Below are 21,496 nucleotides of genomic sequence, written 5' to 3'. Positions count from 1 at the left end.
CCAACACAGGAACTAAATAAGTAAAGCCCTCTGTGTAAAAGGGGCTTAAGATGGCTGGCTACCCATTTAGAGCACCACCAGGTGCAGTGAGGTAAAGTAGGTAAAGTGGTTAGGTACCCATTTAGAGCACCACCAGGTGCAGTGAGGTAAAGTAGTTAAAGTGGTTAGGTACCCATTTAGAGCACCACCAGGTGCAGTGAGGTAAAGTAGGTAAAGTGGTTAGGTACCCATTTAGAGCACCACCAGGTGCAGTGAGGTAAAGTAGGTAAAGTGGTTAGGTACCCATTTAGAGCACCACCAGGTGCAGTGAGGTAAAGTAGGTAAAGTGGTTAGGTACCCATTTAGAGCACCACCAGGTGCAGTGAGGTAAAGTAGGTAAAGTGGTTAGGTACCCATTTAGAGCACCACCAGGTGCAGTGAGGTAAAGTAGGTAAAGTGGTTAGGTACCCATTTAGAGCACCACCAGGTGCAGTGAGGTAAAGTAGGTAAAGTGGTTAGGTACCCATTTAGAGCACCACCAGGTGCAGTGAGGTAAAGTAGGTAAAGTGGTTAGGTACCCATTTAGAGCACCACCAGGTGCAGTGAGGTAAGACAGGTAGTAGAGCTGGACGATATGCACAAAAACCATATCGCAATAGATTGCCTGAATTGATACAATAACAATATATATTTATATATATATTTCAGGGTTAGGATCAGCTGTAATATTGCAGATAGATTAAGGGTCCTATCAATATAATTACCTGCACAATTTCCAACCTCCATAATTAAAAAATATTTAATATTTCATCCCCAACCTCTCCAATTGGTGTAAACTACTATACAAGACTACTTAGACTCATCAACAGGACATATAACAAGCACTGTACATTGTACCCTATTTTCCTTAGTCCATCAACTACCCTCAACCCGGGGCAGGGTAGCCTAGTGGTTAGAGTGGAGGGGTGTGGCAGGGTAGCCTAGGGTTAGAGTGGAGGGGTGGCAGCGTAGCCTAGTGGTTAGAGGGAGGGGTGGCAGCGAGCCTAGTGGTTAGAGTGGAGGGGTGGCAGCGAGCCTAGTGGTTAGAGGGAGGGGTGGCAGCGTAGGCCTAGTGGTTAGAGTGGAGGGGGCGGCAGGGTAGCCTAGTGGTTAAGGAGTTGGACTAGTAAACCGGAAGGGTGTCCTCTCTCCCTTGCCTCATTAAATAAAGGTTAAAAAAAATAAAAAACAACCCTCCAATCCATCTCTGAAAACCCATCTTTTTACTTGGCATATATTTCTCAAATGTGCTGTGATTTTCACAAAAGTTCTGCACCCTTCTATTGTCATAGTTTCTATAGATTCTAAATTAAAAAATAATGTTTACTAAGAGTATTATATTATTGATCGATTGACTACAGGTTTTCAAATCACCCAGCAGTGCTATATTTGCAGAGTTACAAGTGCCTTGCAAAGTATTCGGCCCCCTTGAACTTTGCGACCTTTTGCCACATTTCAGGCTTCAAACATAAAGATATAAAACTGTATTTTTTTTGTGAAGAATCAACAACAAGTGGGACACAATCATGAAGTGGAAACGACATTTATTGGATATTTCAAACTTTTTTAACAAATCAAAAACTGAAAAATTGGGCGTGCAAAATTATTAGCCCCTTGATATTATTGTTAGATCTGATTTTAATAATAGCTACCATTTTCGATGCCCTTAATAAATATGCTGATAATGGACAACCTTGTTTTATTCCTCTTGATAGTTTAATGCTTTGAGTAGTATCCATTATTTACCATTTTACACCTAGGTTACTATACATAACCCATTGTATAAGAGATCCTAATAGTCAAGGCATTTATATATAAATTCTAGTCCTACTTTATCAAAGGCCTTTTCAAAATCAGCTATGAAAACCAGGCCTGGTTTCCCAGATTTTTCATAGTTTTGTTTCCAGTCCAATATTATCTCCAATGTATCATCAATTAAAGCATCCTGTCTGTTTAGGATGAATAATATCTGACAATACCTTTTTCATTCAACGCGCTATGCATTTTGCTATAGTTTAGTTTTAGCATCACAGGTCCATAGAGGCATTTAAAACCGTGTTATAAACACCATAATAATACTGCTTGTAGGGTTGAGACATTATTCTACATATCAACGATAAGTTCAGAACATTAATACAGCACCACAGTTCTGTATTTACGATCCTTTACACTATTAGTGGTTCCATGGTTGAAGTCCGTTAACAATCAGTCATATTAGCAAACATATCATGTCAAACTTCACATTTCTCTCGTATCATAATGAACAATATTAGCAAAATGCCTGCGATAAGTGATCAATATGGTCAGTTGTCAATCGTTTTTGGTTTATCGGACCCAGCTCTAGTAGGTCCACCAGGTGTAGTAGGATGTGGAAGGTAAAGTGGTTAGGTACCTGTGTTGAGCACCACCAGGTGTAGCGGGATAAGGTAGGTAAAGTGGTTAGGTACCTGTGTGTTGAGCACCACCAGGTGTAGTGGATAAGGTAGGTAAAAGTGGTTAGGTACCTGTGTGTTGAGCGCCACCAGGTGTAGCGGGACAAGGTAGGTAAAGTGGTTAGGGTACCTGTCTTGAGCACCACCAGGTGTAGTGGGATCAGGTAAAGTGGTTAGGTACCTGTCTTGAGCACCACCAGGTGTAGCGGGATAGGTAAAGTGGTTAGGTACTTGTGTTTGAGCACCACCAGGTGTAGCGGGATAAAGGTAAAGGGTTAGGTACCTGTCTTGAGCACCGCCAGGTGCAGTGGGATAAGGTAGTTAAAGTGGTTAGGTACCTGTCTTGAGCACCACCGGGTGCAGAGAGATAAGGTAGGTAAAGTGGTTAGGTACCTGTCTTGAGCACCACCAGGTGTAGTGGGATAAGATAGGTAAAGTGGTTAGGTACCTGTGTTGAGCACCACCAGGTGCAGTGGGATTAGGTAGGTAAAGTGGTTAGATACCTGTCTTGAGCACCACCAGGTGTAGTGGGATAAGGTAGGTAAAGTGGTTAGGTACCTGTCTTGAGCACCACCGGGTGCAGAGAGAGATAAGGTAGGTAAAGTGGTTAGGTACCTGTCTTGAGCACCACCAGGTGTAGTGGGATAGGTAGGTAAAGTGGTTAGGTACCTGTCTTGACCACCACCAGGTGTAGTGGGATAGGGTAGGTAAAGTGGTTAGGTACCTGTCTTGAGCACCACCAGGTGTAGTGGGATAGGGTAGGTAAAGTGGTTAGGTACCTGTGTTGAGCACCACCAGGTGTAGTGGATGAGATAGGTAAAGTGGTTACGTACCTGTGTTGAGCACCACCAGGTGCAGTGGGATTAGGTAGGTATAAAGTGGTTAGGTACCTGTCTTGAGCACCACCAGGCAGTGGGATAAGGTAGGTAAAGTGGTTAGGTACCTGTCTTGAGCACCACCAGGTGCAGTGGGATTAGGTAGGTAAAGTGGTTAGGTACCTGTGGGTTGAGCGCCACCAGGTGTAGCGGGATAAAGGTAAAGGGGTTAGGTACCTGTCTTGAGCACCACCAGGTGCAGTGAGTCGTCTCGTATGTATGCCACGGCAGCGATGTCGTGGATGGGAACACGCAGTATGATATCCTCTCCATCCCGCCACACCAGCTTCACATTATAGGCCGACAGACTGACCACTGCATCCTGCTCAGGCAAGACCCGCCAACTGGTGGGACTTCTGGTAACCAGGAAAATGACGCTACAGTTTCACTCATGTTGTTCCCATCGCAAACACAAATATCCCATGACTCTACCATTTATAATAATTTAAGTTTAAAATGTAGTATTTTCTTTGTAACGTCATAGCAAAGTGAAATATCAGAGGCTTTATTCAAAACGATTCAAAAAGAAAGATAACCCTTTTCTTTTTACCTTCTGTGAATAAATCTGGACTTTTAAATTATTTAGTTTAAATTCTTTAGTGAACTATATAAAGGATCATTTGAGATGCAACTTACCCTGGCATTGTCAATGAGCTGTAGCACCTCTGTTCGACTGGAGGGGTTCAGGTATCCTGGTACTGACGTCAGCTGGCCCAAGTACTACAGAACACACAGGTCACAGTGGAACAGAGGATATAGTCACTTCATTATTAGGGGTTTTTCAGAAGCAGTGGGAAACCTGGGATGCGAAGCTATCGCCAACACTCTTAGCTCTTAGTCAGGTCCCTCCTCCGTGCCCTGAGAGCCTTGACCTCTGACCTCTCACCTTGACTTCCTTCTCTACGTAGTCTGGTGAGCAGGATGTCAGGGTCGATGCGGTGGTCGGGGAGGGAGAGGGAGAAGGTGTGGAGGGCACGGCGTTCTGTAGTCTTCTCCTGAGCCTTTTTATCTCTACCCTTTTCTCCCTTCAGAAACACACGCTTGAAGGGAGACACGATACCCGGCTGCAGGGGGAGGGAGGGGAGGTAGAAGGGGAGGTAGAGGGGGAGGGAGAGGTAGAGGGAGGGAAGTAGAGGAGAGGTAGAGGGAGGAGATGTAGAGGGGAGGTAGAGGGAGGGGAGGTAGAGGGAGGTAGAGGGAGGGGGAGGGGAGAGGTAGAGAGAGGGAGAGGGAAGTAGAGGAGAGGTAGAGGGAGGGGGAAGTAGAGGGGAGGTAGAGGGAGGGAGATGTAGAGGAGGCAGAGGGAGGGGAGGGAGAGGTAGAGAGGGAGGTTGAAGGAGGGGGAGGTAGAAGAGGGAGGGAGAGAGTGAGAGGGGATGGAAAGAGAGGAGGAGGTAGGGAGGGGGTAGAGAAATAGTGACAGGGAAGGGAGGGGAGAGGTATCGTATTAATTCACAGTAACAACAAAGTATCAAAAATATAAAGTCACCTAGGCCAGAGTATCTTTATGTTTTAACTATAGGCTAAGCCAACACATCCGTATCAGGCTAAGCCTATACATCCGCATCAGGCTAAGCCAACACATCCATATCAGGCTAAGCCAACACATCCGTGTCAGGCTAAGCCAACACATCCGTATCAGGCTAAGCAACACATCCATATCAGGCTAAGCTTACACATCCATATCGGGCTAAGCCAACACATCCGCATCAGGCTAAGCCAACACATCCGTAACAGGCTAAGCCAACACATCCATATCGGGCTAAGCCAACACATCCATATCAGGCTAAGCCAACACATCCATATCAGGCTAAGCCAACACATCCGTAACAGGCTAAGCCAACACATCCATATCAGGCTAAGCCAACACATCCATATCAGCTAAGCCAACACATCCATATCAGGCCAAGCCAACACATCCATCAGGCTAAGCCAACACATCCATATCAGGCCAAGCCAACACATCCATATCAGGCTAAGCCAACACATCCATATCGGGCTAAGCCAACACATCCGTATCGGGCTAAGCCAACACATCCGTATCGAGCTAAGCCAACACCTCCATCGGGCCAAGCCAACACATCCATATCAGGCTAAGCCAACACATCCATATCAGGCTAAGCCAACACATCCGCACAGGCTAAGCCAACACATCCGTATCAGGCTAAGCCAACACATCCATATCAGGCTAAGCCAACACATCCATATCAGGCTAAGCCAACACATCCATATCAGGCTAAGCCAACACATCCATATCAGGCTAAGCCAACACATCCATATCAGGCTAAGCCAACACATCCGTATCAGGCTAAGCCAACACATTTATATCAGGCTAAGCCTACACATCCATATCAGGCTAAGCCAACACATCCATATCAGGCTAAGCCAACACATCCATATCAGGCCAAGCCTACACATCCACATCAGGCCAAGCCAACACATCCATATCAGGCTAAGCCAACACATCCCGTATCAGGCCAAGCCAACACATCCATATCAGGCTAAGCCAACACATCCATATCAGGCTAAGCCAACACATCCATATCAGGCTAAGCCAACACATCCATATCAGGCTAAGCCAACACATCCATATCAGGCTAAGCCAACACATCCGTATCAGGCTAAGCCAACACATCCGTATCGGGCTAAAGCCAACACATCCGTGTCGGGCTAAGCTAACACATCCATATCGGGCTAAGCCAACACATCCGTGTCGGGCTAAGCCAACACATCCATATCAGGCTAAGCCAACACATCCATATCAGGCTAAGCCAACACATCCATATCAGGCTAAGCCAACACATCCGTATCAGGCTAAGCCAACACATCCGCATCGGGCTAAGCCAACTTACATCCATATCGGGCTAAGCCAACACATCCATATCAGGCTAAGCCAACACATCCATATCAGGCTAAGCCAACACATCCGTATCAGGCTAAGCCAACACATCCGTATCAGGCTAAGCCAACACATCCGCATCGGGCTAAGCCAACACATCCATATCAGGCTAAGCCAACACCTCCATATCAGGCTAAGCCAACACATCCATATCAGGCTAAGCCAACACATCCATATCAGGCTAAGCCAACACATCATGCAAAGGCTAAGCCAACACATCCATATCAGGCTAAGCCAACACATCCATATCAGGCCAAGCCAACACATCCATATCAGGCTAAGCCAACACATCCATATCAGGCTAAGCCAACACATCCGTAACAGGCTAAGCCAACACATCCATATCAGGCTAAGCCAACACATCCATATCAGGCTAAGCCAACACATCCGTAACAGGCTAAGCCAACACATCCATATCAGGCTAAGCCAACACATCCATATCAGGCTAAGCCAACACATCCGTATCGGGCTAAGCCAACACACTCCATCCATATCAGGCTAAGCCAACACATCCATATCAGGCCAAGCCTGCACATCCATATCAGGCTAAGCCAACACATCCATATCAGGCTAAGCCTACACATCCGTATCAGGCTAAGCCAACACATCCATATCGGGCTAAGCCAACACATCCATATCAGGCTAAGCCTACACATCCATATCAGGCTAAGCCAACACACATCCATATCAGGCTAAGCCAACACATCCATATCAGGCTAAGCCAACACATCCATATCAGGCTAAGCCAACACATCCGTAACAGGCTAAGCCAGCACATCCATATCAGGCTAAGCCAACACATCCATATCGGGCTAAGCCAACACATCCATATCAGGCTAAGCCAACACATCCATATCGGGCTAAGCCAACACATCCATATCGGGCTAAGCCAACACATCCATATCAGGCTAAGCCAACACATCCGTATCAGGCTAAGCCAACACATCCATATCAGGCTAAGCCAACACATCCATATCAGGCTAAGCCAACACATCCATATCAGGCTAAGCCAACACATCCATATCAGGCTAAGCCAACACATCCGTATCAGGCTAAGCCAACATCCGTATCAGGCTAAGCCAACACATCCGTATCAGGCTAAGCCAACACATCCATATCGGGCTAAGCCAACACATCCATATCAGGCTAAGCCAACACATCCATATCAGGCTAAGCCAACACATCCGTAACAGGCTAAGCCAACACATCCATATCGGGCTAAGCCCGTGTCAACACATCCATATCAGGCTAAGCCAACACATCCATATCAGGCTAAGCCAACACATCCATATCAGGCTAAGCCAACACATCCATATCAGGCTAAGCCAACACATCCATATCTGGCTAAGCTAACACATCCGTATTAGGCTCCAAGCCAACACATCCATATCGGACTAAGCCAACACATCCGTATCAGGCTAAGCCAACACATCCATATCAGGCTAAGCCAACACATCCATATCAGGCTAAGCCAACACATCCATATCAGGCTAAGCCAACACATCCATATCAGGCTAAGCCAACACATCCATATCAGGCTAAGCCAACACATCCATATCAGGCTAAGCCAACTCATCCATATCAGGCTAAGCCAACACATCCATATCAGGCTAAGCCAACACATCCGTATCAGGCTAAGCCAACACATCCATATCAGGCTAAGCCAACACATCCGTATCAGGCTAAGCCAACACCTCCATATCGGGCTAAGCCAACACATCCGTATCGGGCTAAGCCAACACCTCCATATCGGGCTAAGCCAACACATCCATATCAGGCTAAGCCAACACCTCCATATCGGGCTAAGCCAACACATCCATATCAGGCTAAGCCAACACATCCGTATCAGGCTAAGCCAACACATCCGTATCGGGCTAAGCCAACACATCCATATCGGGCTAAGCCAACACATCCATATCAGGCTAAGCCAACACATCCATATCAGGCTAAGCCAACACATCCGTATCAGGCTAAGCCAACACATCCATATCAGGCTAAGCCAACACATCCGTATCGGGCTAAGCCAACACATCCATATCGGGCTAAGCCAACACCTCCATATCAGGCTAAGCCAACACATCCATATCAGGCTAAGCCAACACATCCATATCAGGCTAAGCCAACACATCCGTAACAGGCTAAGCCAACACATCCATATCAGGCTAAGCCAACACATCCATATCAGGCTAAGCCAACACATCCGTAACAGGCTAAGCCAACACATCCATATCAGGCTAAGCCAACACATCCATATCAGGCTAAGCCAACACATCCGTGTCGGGCTAAGCCAACACATCCGTGTCGGGCTAAGCCAACACCTCCATATCAGGCTAAGCCAACACATCCATATCAGGCTAAGCCTACACATCCATATCAGGCTAAGCCAACACATCCATATCAGGCCAAGCCTACACATCCGTATCGGGCTAAGCCAACACATCCATATCGGGCTAAGCCAACACATCCATATCAGGCTAAGCCTACACATCCATATCAGGCTAAGCCAACACATCCATATCAGGCTAAGCCAACACATCCATATCAGGCTAAGCCAACACATCCGTATCAGGCTAAGCCAACACATCCATATCAGGCTAAGCCAACACATCCATATCGGGCTAAGCCAACACATCCATATCAGGCTAAGCCAACACATCCATATCAGGCTAAGCCAACACATCATTATCAGGCTAAGCCAACACATCCGTATCAGGCTAAGCCAACACATCCATATCAGGCTAAGCCAACACATCCATATCGGGCTAAGCCAACACATCCATATCAGGCTAAGCCAACACATCCATATCAGGCTAAGCCAACACATCCGTAACAGGCTAAGCCAACACATCCATATCGGGCTAAGCCAACACATCCATATCAGGCTAAGCCAACACATCCATATCAGGCTAAGCCAACACATCCATATCAGGCTAAGCCAACACATCCGTATCAGGCTAAGCCAACACATCCATATCTGGCTAAGCCAACACATCCGTATCAGGCTAAGCCAACACATCCATATCGGGCTAAGCCAACACATCCGTATCAGGCTAAGCCAACACATCCATATCAGGCTAAGCCAACACATCCATATCAGGCTAAGCCAACACATCCATATCAGGCTAAGCCAACACATCCATATCAGGCTAAGCCAACACATCCATATCAGGCTAAGCCAACACATCCATATCAGGCTAAGCCAACTCATCCATATCAGGCTAAGCCAACACATCCATATCAGGCTAAGCCAACACATCCGTATCAGGCTAAGCCAACACATCCATATCAGGCTAAGCCAACACATCCGTATCAGGCTAAGCCAACACATCCGTATCAGGCTAAGCCAACACATCCGTATCAGGCTAAGCCAACACCTCCATATCGGGCTAAGCCAACACATCCGTGTCGGGCTAAGCCAACACCTCCATATCGGGCTAAGCCAACACATCCATATCAGGCTAAGCCAACACCTCCATATCGGGCTAAGCCAACACATCCGTATCAGGCTAAGCCAACACATCCATATCAGGCTAAGCCAACACATCCATATCAGGCTAAGCCAACACATCCATATCAGGCTAAGCCAACACATCCATATCAGGCTAAGCCAACACTTCCGTATTGGTAAAGGTCTCATGGTATTTATTAGAGAATCCCAAATCCTTCCAACTACACAAATTGCCTTCGTCAAAATGGAACATTAATTCAGCAGTTTGTGAAGCCTGCAGAGTTACAAAGTGGACTAGGCATAGATCTACTCATGCTGTTCCCACGCCTTGTCTGTTCTGCTGCCCCCGTGTTTACTGTGGTTTACTGTGGCCTTGTCTGTTCTGCTGCCCCTGTGTTTACTGTGGCGTTGTCTGTTCTGCTGCCCCTGTGTTTAATCTGGCCCTGTCTGTTCTGCTGCCCCGTGTTTACTCTGGCCTTGTCTGTTCTGCTGCCCCTGTGTTTACTGTGGCCTTGTCTGTTCTGCTGCCCCTGTGTTTACTGTGGCGTTGTCTGTTCTGCTGCCCCTGTGTTTACTGTGGCCTTGTCTGTTCTGCTGCCCCTGTGTTTAATCTGGCCCTGTCTGTTCTGCTGCCCCCGTGTTTACTCTGGCCTTGTCTGTTCTGCTGCCCCTGTGTTTACTGTGGCCTTGTCTGTTCTGCTGCCCCTGTGTTTACTGTGGCCTTGTCTGTTCTGCTGCCCCTGTGTTTACTGTGGCCTTGTCTGTTCTGCTGCCCCTGTGTTTACTGTGGCCTTGTCTGTTCTGCTGCCCCTGTGTTTACTGTGGCCTTGTCTGTTCTGCTGCCCCTGTGTTTAATCTGGCCCTGTCTGTTCTGCTGCCCCCGTGTTTACTCTGGCCTTGTCTGTTCTGCTGCCCCTGTGTTTACTGTGGCCTTGTCTGTTCTGCTGCCCCTGTGTTTAATCTGGCCCTGTCTGTTCTGCTGCCCCGTGTTTACTCTGGCCTTGTCTGTTCTGCTGCCCCTGTGTTTACTGTGGCCTTGTCTGTTCTGCTGCCCCTGTGTTTACTGTGGCCTTGTCTGTTCTGCTGCCCCTGTGTTTACTGTGGCCTTGTCTGTTCTGCTGCCCCTGTGTTTACTGTGGCCTTGTCTGTTCTGCTGCCCCTGTGTTTACTGTGGCCTTGTCTGTTCTGCTGCCCCTGTGTTTACTGTGGCCTTGTCTGTTCTGCTGTCCCCGTGTTTACTGTGGCTTTGTCTGTTCTGCTGCCCCTGTGTTTAATCTGGCCTTGTCTGTTCTGCTGCCCCTGTGTTTACTGTGGTTTACTGTGGCCTTGTCTGTTCTGCTGCCCCGTGTTTACTGTGGTTTACTGTGGCCGTGTCTGTTCTGCTGCCCCTGTGTTTAATCTGGCCTTGTCTGTTCTGCTGCCCCTGTGTTTACTGTGGCCTTGTCTGTTCTGCTGCCCCTGTGTTTACTGTGGCCTTGTCTGTTCTGCTGCCCCTGTGTTTACTGTGGCCTTGTCTGTTCTGCTGCCCCTGTGTTTACTGTGGCCTTGTCTGTTCTGCTGCCCCTGTGTTTACTGTGGCCTTGTCTGTTCTGCTGCCCCTGTGTTTAATCTGGCCTTGTCTGTTCTGCTGCCCCTGTGTTTAATCTGGCCTTGTCTGTTCTGCTGCCCCTGTGTTTACTGTGGTTTACTGTGGCCTTGTCTGTTCTGCTGCCTCCGTGTTTACTGTGGCCTTGTCTGTTCTGCTGCCCCGTGTTTACTGTGGTTTACTGTGGACTTGTCTGTTCTGCTGCCCCGTGTTTACTGTGGACTTGTCTGTTCTGCTGCCCCCGTGTTTACTCTGGCCGTGTCTGTTCTGCTGCCCCTGTGTTTACTGTGGCCTTGTCTGTTCTGCTGCCCCTGTGTTTACTGTGGCGTTGTCTGTTCTGCTGCCCCTGTGTTTACTGTGGCCTTGTCTGTTCTGCTGCCCCTGTGTTTAATCTGGCCCTGTCTGTTCTGCTGCCCCCGTGTTTACTCTGGCCTTGTCTGTTCTGCTGCCCTGTGTTTACTGTGGCCTTGTCGGTTCTGCTGCCCCTGTGTTTACTGTGGCCTTGTCTGTTCTGCTGCCCCTGTGTTTACTGTGGCCTTGTCTGTTCTGCTGCCCCTGTGTTTACTGTGGCCTTGTCTGTTCTGCTGCCCCTGTGTTTACTGTGGCCTTGTCTGTTCTGCTGCCCCTGTGTTTACTGTGGCCTTGTCTGTTCTGCTGCCCCTGTGTTTACTGTGGCCTTGTCTGTTCTGCTGCCCCTGTGTTTAATCTGGCCTTGTCTGTTCTGCTGCCCCTGTGTTTACTGTGGTTTACTGTGGCCTTGTCTGTTCTGCTGCCCCGTGTTTACTGTGGTTTACTGTGGCCGTGTCTGTTCTGCTGCCCCTGTGTTTAATCTGGCCTTGTCTGTTCTGCTGCCCCTGTGTTTACTGTGGCCTTGTCTGTTCTGCTGCCCCTGTGTTTAATGTGGCCTTGTCTGTTCTGCTGCCCCTGTGTTTACTGTGGCCTTGTCTGTTCTGCTGCCCCTGTGTTTACTGTGGCCTTGTCTGTTCTGCTGCCCCTGTGTTTACTGTGGCCTTGTCTGTTCTGCTGCCCCTGTGTTTAATCTGGCCTTGTCTGTTCTGCTGCCCCTGTGTTTAATCTGGCCTTGTCTGTTCTGCTGCCCCTGTGTTTACTGTGGTTTACTGTGGCCTTGTCTGTTCTGCTGCCCCCGTGTTTACTGTGGCCTTGTCTGTTCTGCTGCCCCCGTGTTTACTGTGGTTTACTGTGGACTTGTCTGTTCTGCTGCCCCCGTGTTTACTGTGGCCTTGTCTGTTCTGCTGCCCCCGTGTTTACTGTGGTTTACTGTGGCCGTGTCCGTTCTGCTGCCCCCGTGTTTACTGTCAATGTACCCTTGAGCACTTAACCCTAATGTCCTCCAGGGGCGCTGTACTAGCATGGCGCTGTACTAGCATGGCGCTGTACTAGCATGGCGCTGTACTAGCATGGCTGACCATTGTGTGAGAAAAATACGTATTTACCTGATTTGTTTGATATTAATAGTCAAATTATATACGTAAAAGGATGGTCTCCATCCACTCTAGTAGACTGGACACTAACTATTTAACTTAAAAATATATTTTTAGAAATATTTAACTTTTACACATTAACAAGTGCAATATACCAAATGAAAGATAAACTTCTTGTTAATCTACCCATCGTGTCCATTTTCAAAAAGGCTTTACAACAAAAGCACAACATAGGTCAGAGCCAAGTCACAAAAACACACACAGCCATTTTTCCAGCCAAAGATAGGAGTCACAAAAAGCAGAATTATAGATAAACTTAATCACTAACCTTTGATTATCTTCATCAGACGACACTCATAGGACATCATGTTACACAATACATGTATGTTTTGTTCGATAAAGTGCATATTTATATCCAAAAATCTCAGTTTACATTGGTACGTTACGTTCAGTCATGTTTTGCAGTCACATCAATTTCCAGAAATACTCATAATTAACATTGATAAAAGATACAAGTGTTATTCACAGAATTAAAGATAGACTTCTCCTTAATGCAACCGCTGTGTCAGATTTCAAAAAGACGTTACGGAAAAAGCACACCATGCAATAATCTGAGTACGGCGCTCAGATGACAAATCAAGCCAAGGAGATATCCGCCGTGTTGGCGTCAACAGAAGTCAGAAATATCATTGTAAATATTCACTTACCTTTGATGAGCTTCATCAGAATGCACTCCCAGGAATCCCAGTTTAACAATAAATGTTTGATTTGTTCGGTAAAGTCCATAATTTATGTCCAAATTCCTCCTTGTTGTTAGCGCGTTCAGCCCAGTAATCCATCTTCATGAGGCACGAGCACTAGGTCCAGACAAAGTCCAAAAGTTCTGTTACAGTCCATAGAAACATGTCAAACGAAGTATAGAATCAATCCTTAGGATGTTAACATAAATCTTCAATAATGTTCCAACCGGATAATTCCTTTGTCTGTAGAAAAGCAATGGAACGGGAGCTAACTCTCTCGTGACCGCACATCACGGGCTCGTGGCTCTCTGCCAGACCACTGACTCAAAGAGCCCTTACGAGCCCCTCCTTTACAGGAGAAGCCTCAAACAAGTTTCTAAAGACGGTTGACATCTAGTGGAAGCGTTAGGAAGTGCAATTTGACCCCATAGACACTGTGTTTTCGATAGGCCAAGCTTTGAAAAACTACAAACCTCAGATTTCCCACTTCCTGGTTGGATTCTTCTCAGGTTTTCGCCTGCCATATGAGTTCTGTTATATATATAGTGCACTACTTTAGATCAGAGCCCTATGGAACCCTATACAGTGCACTACTTTAGAGCAGAGCCCTACGGCACCCTATTTCCTATATATATAATGCACTACTTTAGACCAGAGCCCTATGGAACCCTAACCCCTATATATATAATGCACTACTTTAGAGCAGAGCCCTACGGCACCCTATTCCCTATATATATAATGCACTACTTTAGAGCAGAGCCCTATGGAACCCTAACCCCTATATATATAATGCACTACTTTAGACCAGAGCCCTACGGCACCCTATTCCCTATATATATAATGCACTACTTTAGAGCAGAGCCCTATGGAACCCTAACCCCTATATATATAATGCACTACTTTAGACCAGAGCCCTATGGAACCCTAACCCCTATATATATAATGCACTACTTTAGACCAGAGCCCTATGGAACCCTATACAGTGCACTACCCAGAGTCCTGGGGGATGCCATTTGGGACAAAGCCTTACTATCTCTGGTAGCAGCCCACGTTACGCAATATTGCAGGTTCCCAGCATATTCACCATCAGCATTTCAGCGCTAAAATAAAACACTACCCCAAGCAGGACATTAGCTATGTGGTTTAATACGACGCGGCTGTGAACATTACATAAAAACCTGTTGTTGTACACACACACACACACACACACACACACACACACACACACACACACACACACACACACACACACTCACACTCACACTCACACTCACACACACACACACACACACTTACTTACTTGGCCGGAACATAGTTCTGAGTTACAAACCACAGATATTGATTAGGTATATAAAATAAAATAAAAACATCCACATCTTCCTTCTGCTTTCTCCAAATGTAAAAAAGTTGAACACATGTTAACTCAATGTGGAGTTCCTGTTCAGGTTAGCACTGCTGAAGAGCACTGCTAAAACACCACCAGATACAACAGCAAGAGAAGCAGCAAAATGAAGAGTTCCATTAGAGCGTTGACAACGTCACCCATGACGACAGATCAGACAACGAATAATAAAAAAATTAATTTAAAAAAAAGGAAACTAACTTTTCCCAGCGTAGACATGTATTCCTACCTCAGTCTCCATTTAGCTCTCAATGAAAGAGGAGCTGTTGTTTGTGTCTCTGCCTGTTGTCTGTGTCTGTTTGAGGCACTTACTGGGTGGTGTCTGACAGAGATAGTCTAGTCACCGAGCGGTGTCTGACAGGGATAGTCTAGTCACTGAGCGGTGTCTGACAGGGATAGTCTAGTCACCGAGCGGTGTCTGACAGGGATAGTCTAGTCACCGAGCGGTGTCTGACAGAGGTAGTCTAGTCACTGAGCGGTGTCTGACAGGGATAGTCTAGTCACCGAGCGGTGTCTGACAGAGATAGTCTAGTCACTGAGCGGTGTCTGACAGGGATAGTCTAGTCACCGAGCGGTGTCTGACAGAGATAGTCTAGTCACTGAGCGGTGTCTGACAGGGATAGTCTAGTCACCGAGCGGTGTCTGACAGGGATAGTCTAGTCACCGAGCGGTGTCTGACAGAGATAGTCTAGTCACTGAGCGGTGTCTGACAGAGATAGTCTAGTCACTGAGCGGTGTCTGACAGAGATAGTCTAGTCACTGAGCGGTGTCTGACAGAGATAGTCTAGTCACTGAGCGGTGTCTGACAGAGATAGTCTAGTCACCGAGCGGTGTCTGACAGAGATAGTCTAGTCACCGAGCGGTGTCTGACAGAGATAGTCTAGTCACTGAGCGGTGTCTGACAGAGATAGTCTAGTCACTGAGCGGTGTCTGACAGAGATAGTCTAGTCACCGAGCGGTGTCTGACAGAGATAGTCTAGTCACCGAGCGGTGTCTGACAGGGATAGTCTAGTCACCGAGCGGTGTCTGACAGAGATAGTCTAGTCACTGAGCGGTGTCTGACAGAGATAGTCTAGTCACTGAGCGGTGTCTGACAGAGATAGTCTAGTCCCTGGGCGGTGTCTGACTGATAGCCTGGGAGGTGTCTGACTGATAGCCTGGTCCCTGGGCGGTGTCTGACTGATAGCCTGGTCCCTGGGTGGTGTCTGACTGATAGCCTGGGTGGTGTCTGACTGATAGCCTGGGAGGTGTCCGACTGATAGCCTGGGCGGTGTCCGACTGATAGCCTGGTCCCTGGGGGTGTCTGCCTGATAGCCTGGTCCCTGGGGGTGTCTGCCTGATAGCCTGGTCCCTGGGGGTGTCTGACTGATAGCCTGGTCCCGGGGGTGTCTGCCTGATAGCCTGGTCCCTGGGGGTGTCTGCCTGATAGCCTGGTCCCTGGGCAGTGTCTGACTGATAGTCTGGTCCCTGGGGGTGTCTGACTGATAGCCTGGTCCCTGGGGGTGTCTGACTGATAGCCTGGTCCCTGGGGGTGTCTGACTGATAGCCTGGTCCCTGGGGGTGTCTGACTGATAGCCTGGTCCCTGGGTGGTGTCTGTCTGATAGTCTGGGAGATGTCTGACTGATAGTCTGGTCCCTGGGGGTGTCTGACTGATAGCCTGGTCCCTGGGGGTGTCTGACTGATAGCCTGGTCCCTGGGTGGTGTCTGACTGATAGCCAGGTCCCTGGGCGGTGTCTGACTGATAGCCTGGGAGGTGTCTGACTGATAGCCTGGTCCCTGGGGGTGTCTGACTGATAGCCTGGTCCCTGGGTGGTGTCTGACTGATAGCCTGGGAGGTGTCTGACTGATAGCCTGGGCAGTGTCTGACTGATAGCCTGGTAAGTGTCTGACTGATAGCCTGGTCCCTGGGGGTGTCTGCCTGATAGCCTGGTCCCTGGGGGTGTCTGCCTGATAGCCTGGTCCCTGGGGGTGTCTGCCTGATAGCCTGGTCCCTGGGGGTGTCTGACTGATAGCCAGGTCCCTGGGAGGTGTCTGACTGATAGCCTGGTCCCTGGGGGTGTCTGACTGATAGCCTGGTCCCTGGGGGTGTCTGACTGATAGCCGGGTCCCTGGGGGTGTATGACTGATAGCCTGGTCCCTGGGGGTGTCTGACTGATAGCCTGGTCCCTGGGGGTGTCTGACTGATAGCCGGGTCCCTGGGGGGTGTATGACTGATAGCCTGGTCCCTGGGGGTGTCTGACTGATAGCCTGGTCCCTGGGGGTGTCTGACTGATAGCCGGGTCCCTGGGGGTGTCTGACTGATAGCCTGGTCCCTGGGGGTGTCTGACTGATTGCCTGGTCCCTGGGGGTGTCTGACTGATTGCCTGGTCCCTGGGGGTGTATGACTGATTGCCTGGTCCCTGGGGGTGTATGACTGATAGCCTGGTCCATGGGAGGTGTCTGACTGATAGTCTGGTCCCTGGGAGGTGTCTGACTGATAGCCTGGTTCCTGGAGGGGGGTGTCTGACTGATAGCCTGGTCCCTGGGGGGTGTCTGACTGATAGCCTGGTTCCTGGGGGTGTATGACTGATAGCCTGGTCCCTGGGGGTGTATGACTGATAGTCTGGTTCCTGGGGGTGTCTGACTGATAGCCAGGTCCCTGGGGGTGTATGACTGATAGCCAGGTCCCTGGGGGTGTCTGACTGATTGCCTGGTCCCTGGGGGTGTATGACTGATAGCCTGGTCCCTGGGGGTGTCTGACTGATAGTCTGGTTCCTGGGGGTGTCTGACTGATAGCCAGGTCCCTGGGGGTGTATGACTGATAGCCAGGTCCCTGGGGGTGTCTGACTGATAGCCTGGTCCCTGGGGGTGTCTGACTGATAGCCAGGTCCCTGGGGGTGTCTGACTGATAGCCAGGTCCCTGGGGGTGTCTGACTGATAGCCTGGTCCCTGGGGGTGTCTGACTGATAGCCAGGTCCCTGGGGGTGTATGAGTGATAGCCTGGTCCCTGGGAGGTGTCTGACTGATAGCCTGGTCCCTGGGGGTGTATGACTGATTGCCTGGTCCCTGGGGGGGGGTCTGCCTGATAGCCTGGTCCCTGGGGTGTATGACTCATAGCCTGGTCCCTGGGTGGTGTCTGACTGATAGCCTGGGAGGTGTCTGACTGATAGCCTGGGCGGTGTCCGACTGATAGCCTGGTAAGTGTCTGACTGATAGCCTGGTCCCTGGGTGGTGTCTGACTGATAGCCTGGGAGGTGTCTGACTGATAGCCTGGGCGGTGTCCGACTGATAGCCTGGTAAGTGTCTGACTGATAGCCTGGTCCCTGGGGGGTGTCTGACTGATAGCCTGGTCCCTGGGGGGTGTCTGACTGATAGCCTGGTCCCTGGGGGGTGTCTGACTGATAGCCTGGTCCCTGGGGGGTGTCTGACTGATAGCCTGGTCCCTGGGGGTGTCTGACTGATAGCCTGGTCCCTGGGGGGTGTCTGACTGATAGCCTGGTCCCTGGGGGGTGTCTGACTGATAGCCTGGTCCCTGGGAGGTGTCTGACTGATAGCCTGGTCCCTGGGGGTGTCTGACTGATAGCCTGGTCCCTGGGGGTGTCTGACTGATAGCCTGGTCCCTGGGGGTGTCTGACTGATAGCCTGGTCCCTGGGGGGTGTCTGACTGATAGCCTGGTCCCTGGGAGGTGTCTGACTGATAGCCTGGTCCCTGGGAGGGTGTCTGACTGATAGCCTGGTCCCTGGGGGTGTCTGACTGATAGCCTGGTCCCTGGGGGGTGTCTGACTGATAGCCTGGTCCCTGGGGGGTGTCTGACTGATAGCCTGGTCCCTGGGAGGTGTCTGACTGATAGCCGGGTCCCTGGGGGGTGTCTGACTGATAGCCGGGTCCCTGGGAGGTGTCTGACTGATAGCCTGGTCCCTGGGGGGTGTCTGACTGATAGCCTGGTCCCTGGGTGTAAAGCCTGCTGCTTACGTGTAACAGTTGGTACGTGAAGACTGACTGACACACACAGTACGTGTTTGTGTGTGTCTTTCTCCAGAGGAAAGGGAGTGTTTCTGCTTCTCTATGCTGAGACACAAGAAGAGGAAGTGTATCAACCGCCAACTTCCTGTGATGGCACGTGCTGCACAAGTCGACCGTTTGAGTAACTTTTAAAATCTTCGTGAATGCACAAGTCCTGAACTCCTTCACACAAGTCGTTTTCTGTCAGCAACAATCTGACACACGATCCTCCGCTCCGCTACAAGACTAGCTGGGGCTCGTGCATTATTTAACACGTCTCTCATCTCACCAGTAAGCCTAGTAGACTAGAAGACAGGCGTATTAACACTGCATGAGACATGGGTAATCAAACACCACACTGTCCACAGCTACTACGGGTGACCCCGACCAGGGGCCTCGTTTATCGAAGGTGTGTGTGCGTACAAAAAGAAGAAGACTAAACTGCTCGCCTTGACAGAATGGGTACAGTAGTGTTGGGATTAGGAGTAGAGGTCGACCGACTATGATTTTAGTATGGGTAGGCTACAGTAGTGTTGGGATTAGGAGTAGAGGTCGACCGACCATGATTTTAGTATGGGTAGGCTACAGTAGTGTTGGGATTAGGAGTAGAGGTCGACCGACTATGATTTTAGTATGGGTAGGCTACAGTAGTGTTGGGATTAGGAGTAGAGGTCGACCGACTATGATTTTAGTATGGGTAGGCTACAGTAGTGTTGGGATTAGGAGTAGAGGTCGACCGACTATGATTTTAGTATGGGTAGGCTACAGTAGTGTTGGGATTAGGAGTAGAGGTCGACCGACTATGATTTTAGTATGGGTAGGCTACAGTAGTGTTGGGATTAGGAGTAGAGGTCGACCGACCATGATTTTAGTATGGGTAGGCTACAGTAGTGTTGGGATTAGGAGTAGAGGTCGACCGACTATGATTTTAGTATGGGTAGGCTACAGTAGTGTTGGGATTAGGATTAGAGGTCGACCGACTATGATTTTAGTATGGGTAGGCTACAGTAGTGTTGGGATTAGGATTAGAGGTCGACCGACTATGATTTTAGTATGGGTAGGCTACAGTAGTGTTGGGATTAGGAGTAGAGGTCGACCGACTATGATTTTAGTATGGGTAGGCTACAGTAGTGTTGGGATTAGGAGTAGAGGTCGACCGACCATGATTTTAGTATGGGTAGGCTACAGTAGTGTTGGGATTAGGAGTAGAGGTCGACCGACCATGATTTTAGTATGGGTAGGCTACAGTAGTGTTGGGATTAGGAGTAGAGGTCGACCGACCATGATTTTAGTATGGGTAGGCTACAGTAGTGTTGGGATTAGGAGTAGAGGTCGACCGACCATGATTTTAGTATGGGTAGGCTACAGTAGTGTTGGGATTAGGAGTAGAGGTCGACCGACTATGATTTTAGTATGGGTAGGCTACAGTAGTGTTGGGATTAGGAGTAGAGGTCGACCGACCATGATTTTAGTATGGGTAGGCTACAGTAGTGTTGGGATTAGGGTAGAGGTCGACCGACTATGATTTTAGTATGGGTAGGCTACAGTAGTGTTGGGATTAGGATTAGAGGTCGACCGACTATGATTTTAGTATGGGTAGGCTACAGTAGTGTTGGGATTAGGATTAGAGGTCGACCGACTATGATTTTAGTATGGGTAGGCTACAGTAGTGTTGGGATTAGGAGTAGAGGTCGACCGACTATGATTTTAGTATGGGTAGGCTACAGTAGTGTTGGGATTAGGAGTAGAGGTCGACCGACCATGATTTTAGTATGGGTAGGCTACAGTAGTGTTGGGATTAGGAGTAGAGGTCGACCGACTATGATTTTAGTATGGGTAGGCTACAGTAGTGTTGGGATTAGGAGTAGAGGTCGACCGACCATGATTTTAGTATGGGTAGGCTACAGTAGTGTTGGGATTAGGAGTAGAGGTCGACCGACTATGATTTTAGTATGGGTAGGCTACAGTAGTGTTGGGATTAGGAGTAGAGGTCGACCGACTATGATTTTAGCATGGGTAGGCTACAGTACCCAAAAAGCCGATACCGATTAAAAATCAGCCAATTCACTCACTCACACACACACACACACACACACACACACACACACACACACACACACACACACACACACACACACACACACACACACACACACACACACACACACACACACACACACACACACACACACACACACACACACACACGTAATAAATGACAATTACAACTATATATCATACATTCAATTGATTTAGTCTCAAATAAATAATGAAACGTGTTCAATTTGGTTTAAATAATGCAAAAACAAAGTGTTGGAGAAGAAAGTAGAAGTGCAATATGTGCCATGTAAGAAAACTAACGTTTCAGTTCCTTGCTCAGAACATGAGAACATATGAAAGCTGGTGGTTCCTTTTAACACGAGTCTTCAATATTCCCAGGTAAGAAGTTTTAGGTTGTAGTTATTATAAGGAATTATAGGACTATTTCTCTCTATACCATTTGTATTTCATTGACTATTGGATGTTCTTATAGGCACATTAGTATTGCCAGTGTAACAGTATAGCTTCCGTCCCTCTCCTCACCACTACCTGGGCTCGAACCAGGAACACATCGACAACTGTCACCTTGAAGCATCAAGCACCCATCGCTCCACAAAAGCCGCGGCCCTTCC

The 21,496-nt window shown here is 48.6% G+C and overlaps 2 protein-coding genes across 15 annotated transcripts in view; one reads left to right on the top strand and one right to left on the bottom strand.

Annotated features, from left to right (window-relative positions):
- LOC118380539 (cerebral cavernous malformations protein 2 homolog) overlaps positions 1 to 21,496 on the bottom strand; it is a 90,547-nt gene that overhangs the window by 47,132 nt on the left and 21,919 nt on the right. Inside the window, 5 exon segments of the mRNA XM_052468986.1 lie at positions 3,503 to 3,660; positions 3,662 to 3,681; positions 3,962 to 4,045; positions 4,212 to 4,235; positions 4,237 to 4,389. Of these exon segments, the coding sequence (XP_052324946.1) occupies positions 3,503 to 3,660; positions 3,662 to 3,681; positions 3,962 to 4,045; positions 4,212 to 4,235; positions 4,237 to 4,389 (439 nt within the window).
- LOC127909569 (uncharacterized) lies at positions 19,186 to 20,927 on the top strand. 14 transcript variants are annotated; one of them, XM_052471661.1, is made up of 3 exons: positions 19,186 to 19,735; positions 19,916 to 20,155; positions 20,335 to 20,927. In XM_052471661.1, the coding sequence occupies exons 1-3, from the start codon at positions 19,327 to 19,329 to the stop codon at positions 20,874 to 20,876; spliced, it is 1,191 nt and encodes a 396-aa protein (XP_052327621.1). In that variant the 5' UTR covers positions 19,186 to 19,326; the 3' UTR covers positions 20,877 to 20,927. The 14 variants fall into 14 exon arrangements, 13 of the variants coding, with proteins under 13 accessions (XP_052327621.1, XP_052327617.1, XP_052327625.1 ...); XM_052471657.1 differs by having other exon boundaries at positions 19,856 to 20,155; XR_008071956.1 differs by lacking the exon at positions 20,335 to 20,927 and adding an exon at positions 20,216 to 20,280 and having other exon boundaries at positions 19,186 to 20,035.

The sequence above is a fragment of the Oncorhynchus keta genome, chromosome 19 (genome assembly GCF_023373465.1).
Source record: "Oncorhynchus keta strain PuntledgeMale-10-30-2019 chromosome 19, Oket_V2, whole genome shotgun sequence".
In the NCBI taxonomy this organism is placed as follows: domain Eukaryota; kingdom Metazoa; phylum Chordata; class Actinopteri; order Salmoniformes; family Salmonidae; genus Oncorhynchus; species Oncorhynchus keta.
The sequence above is the reverse complement of the archived record's forward strand: the minus strand, read 5'-3'. Positions and strand labels throughout refer to the sequence as shown.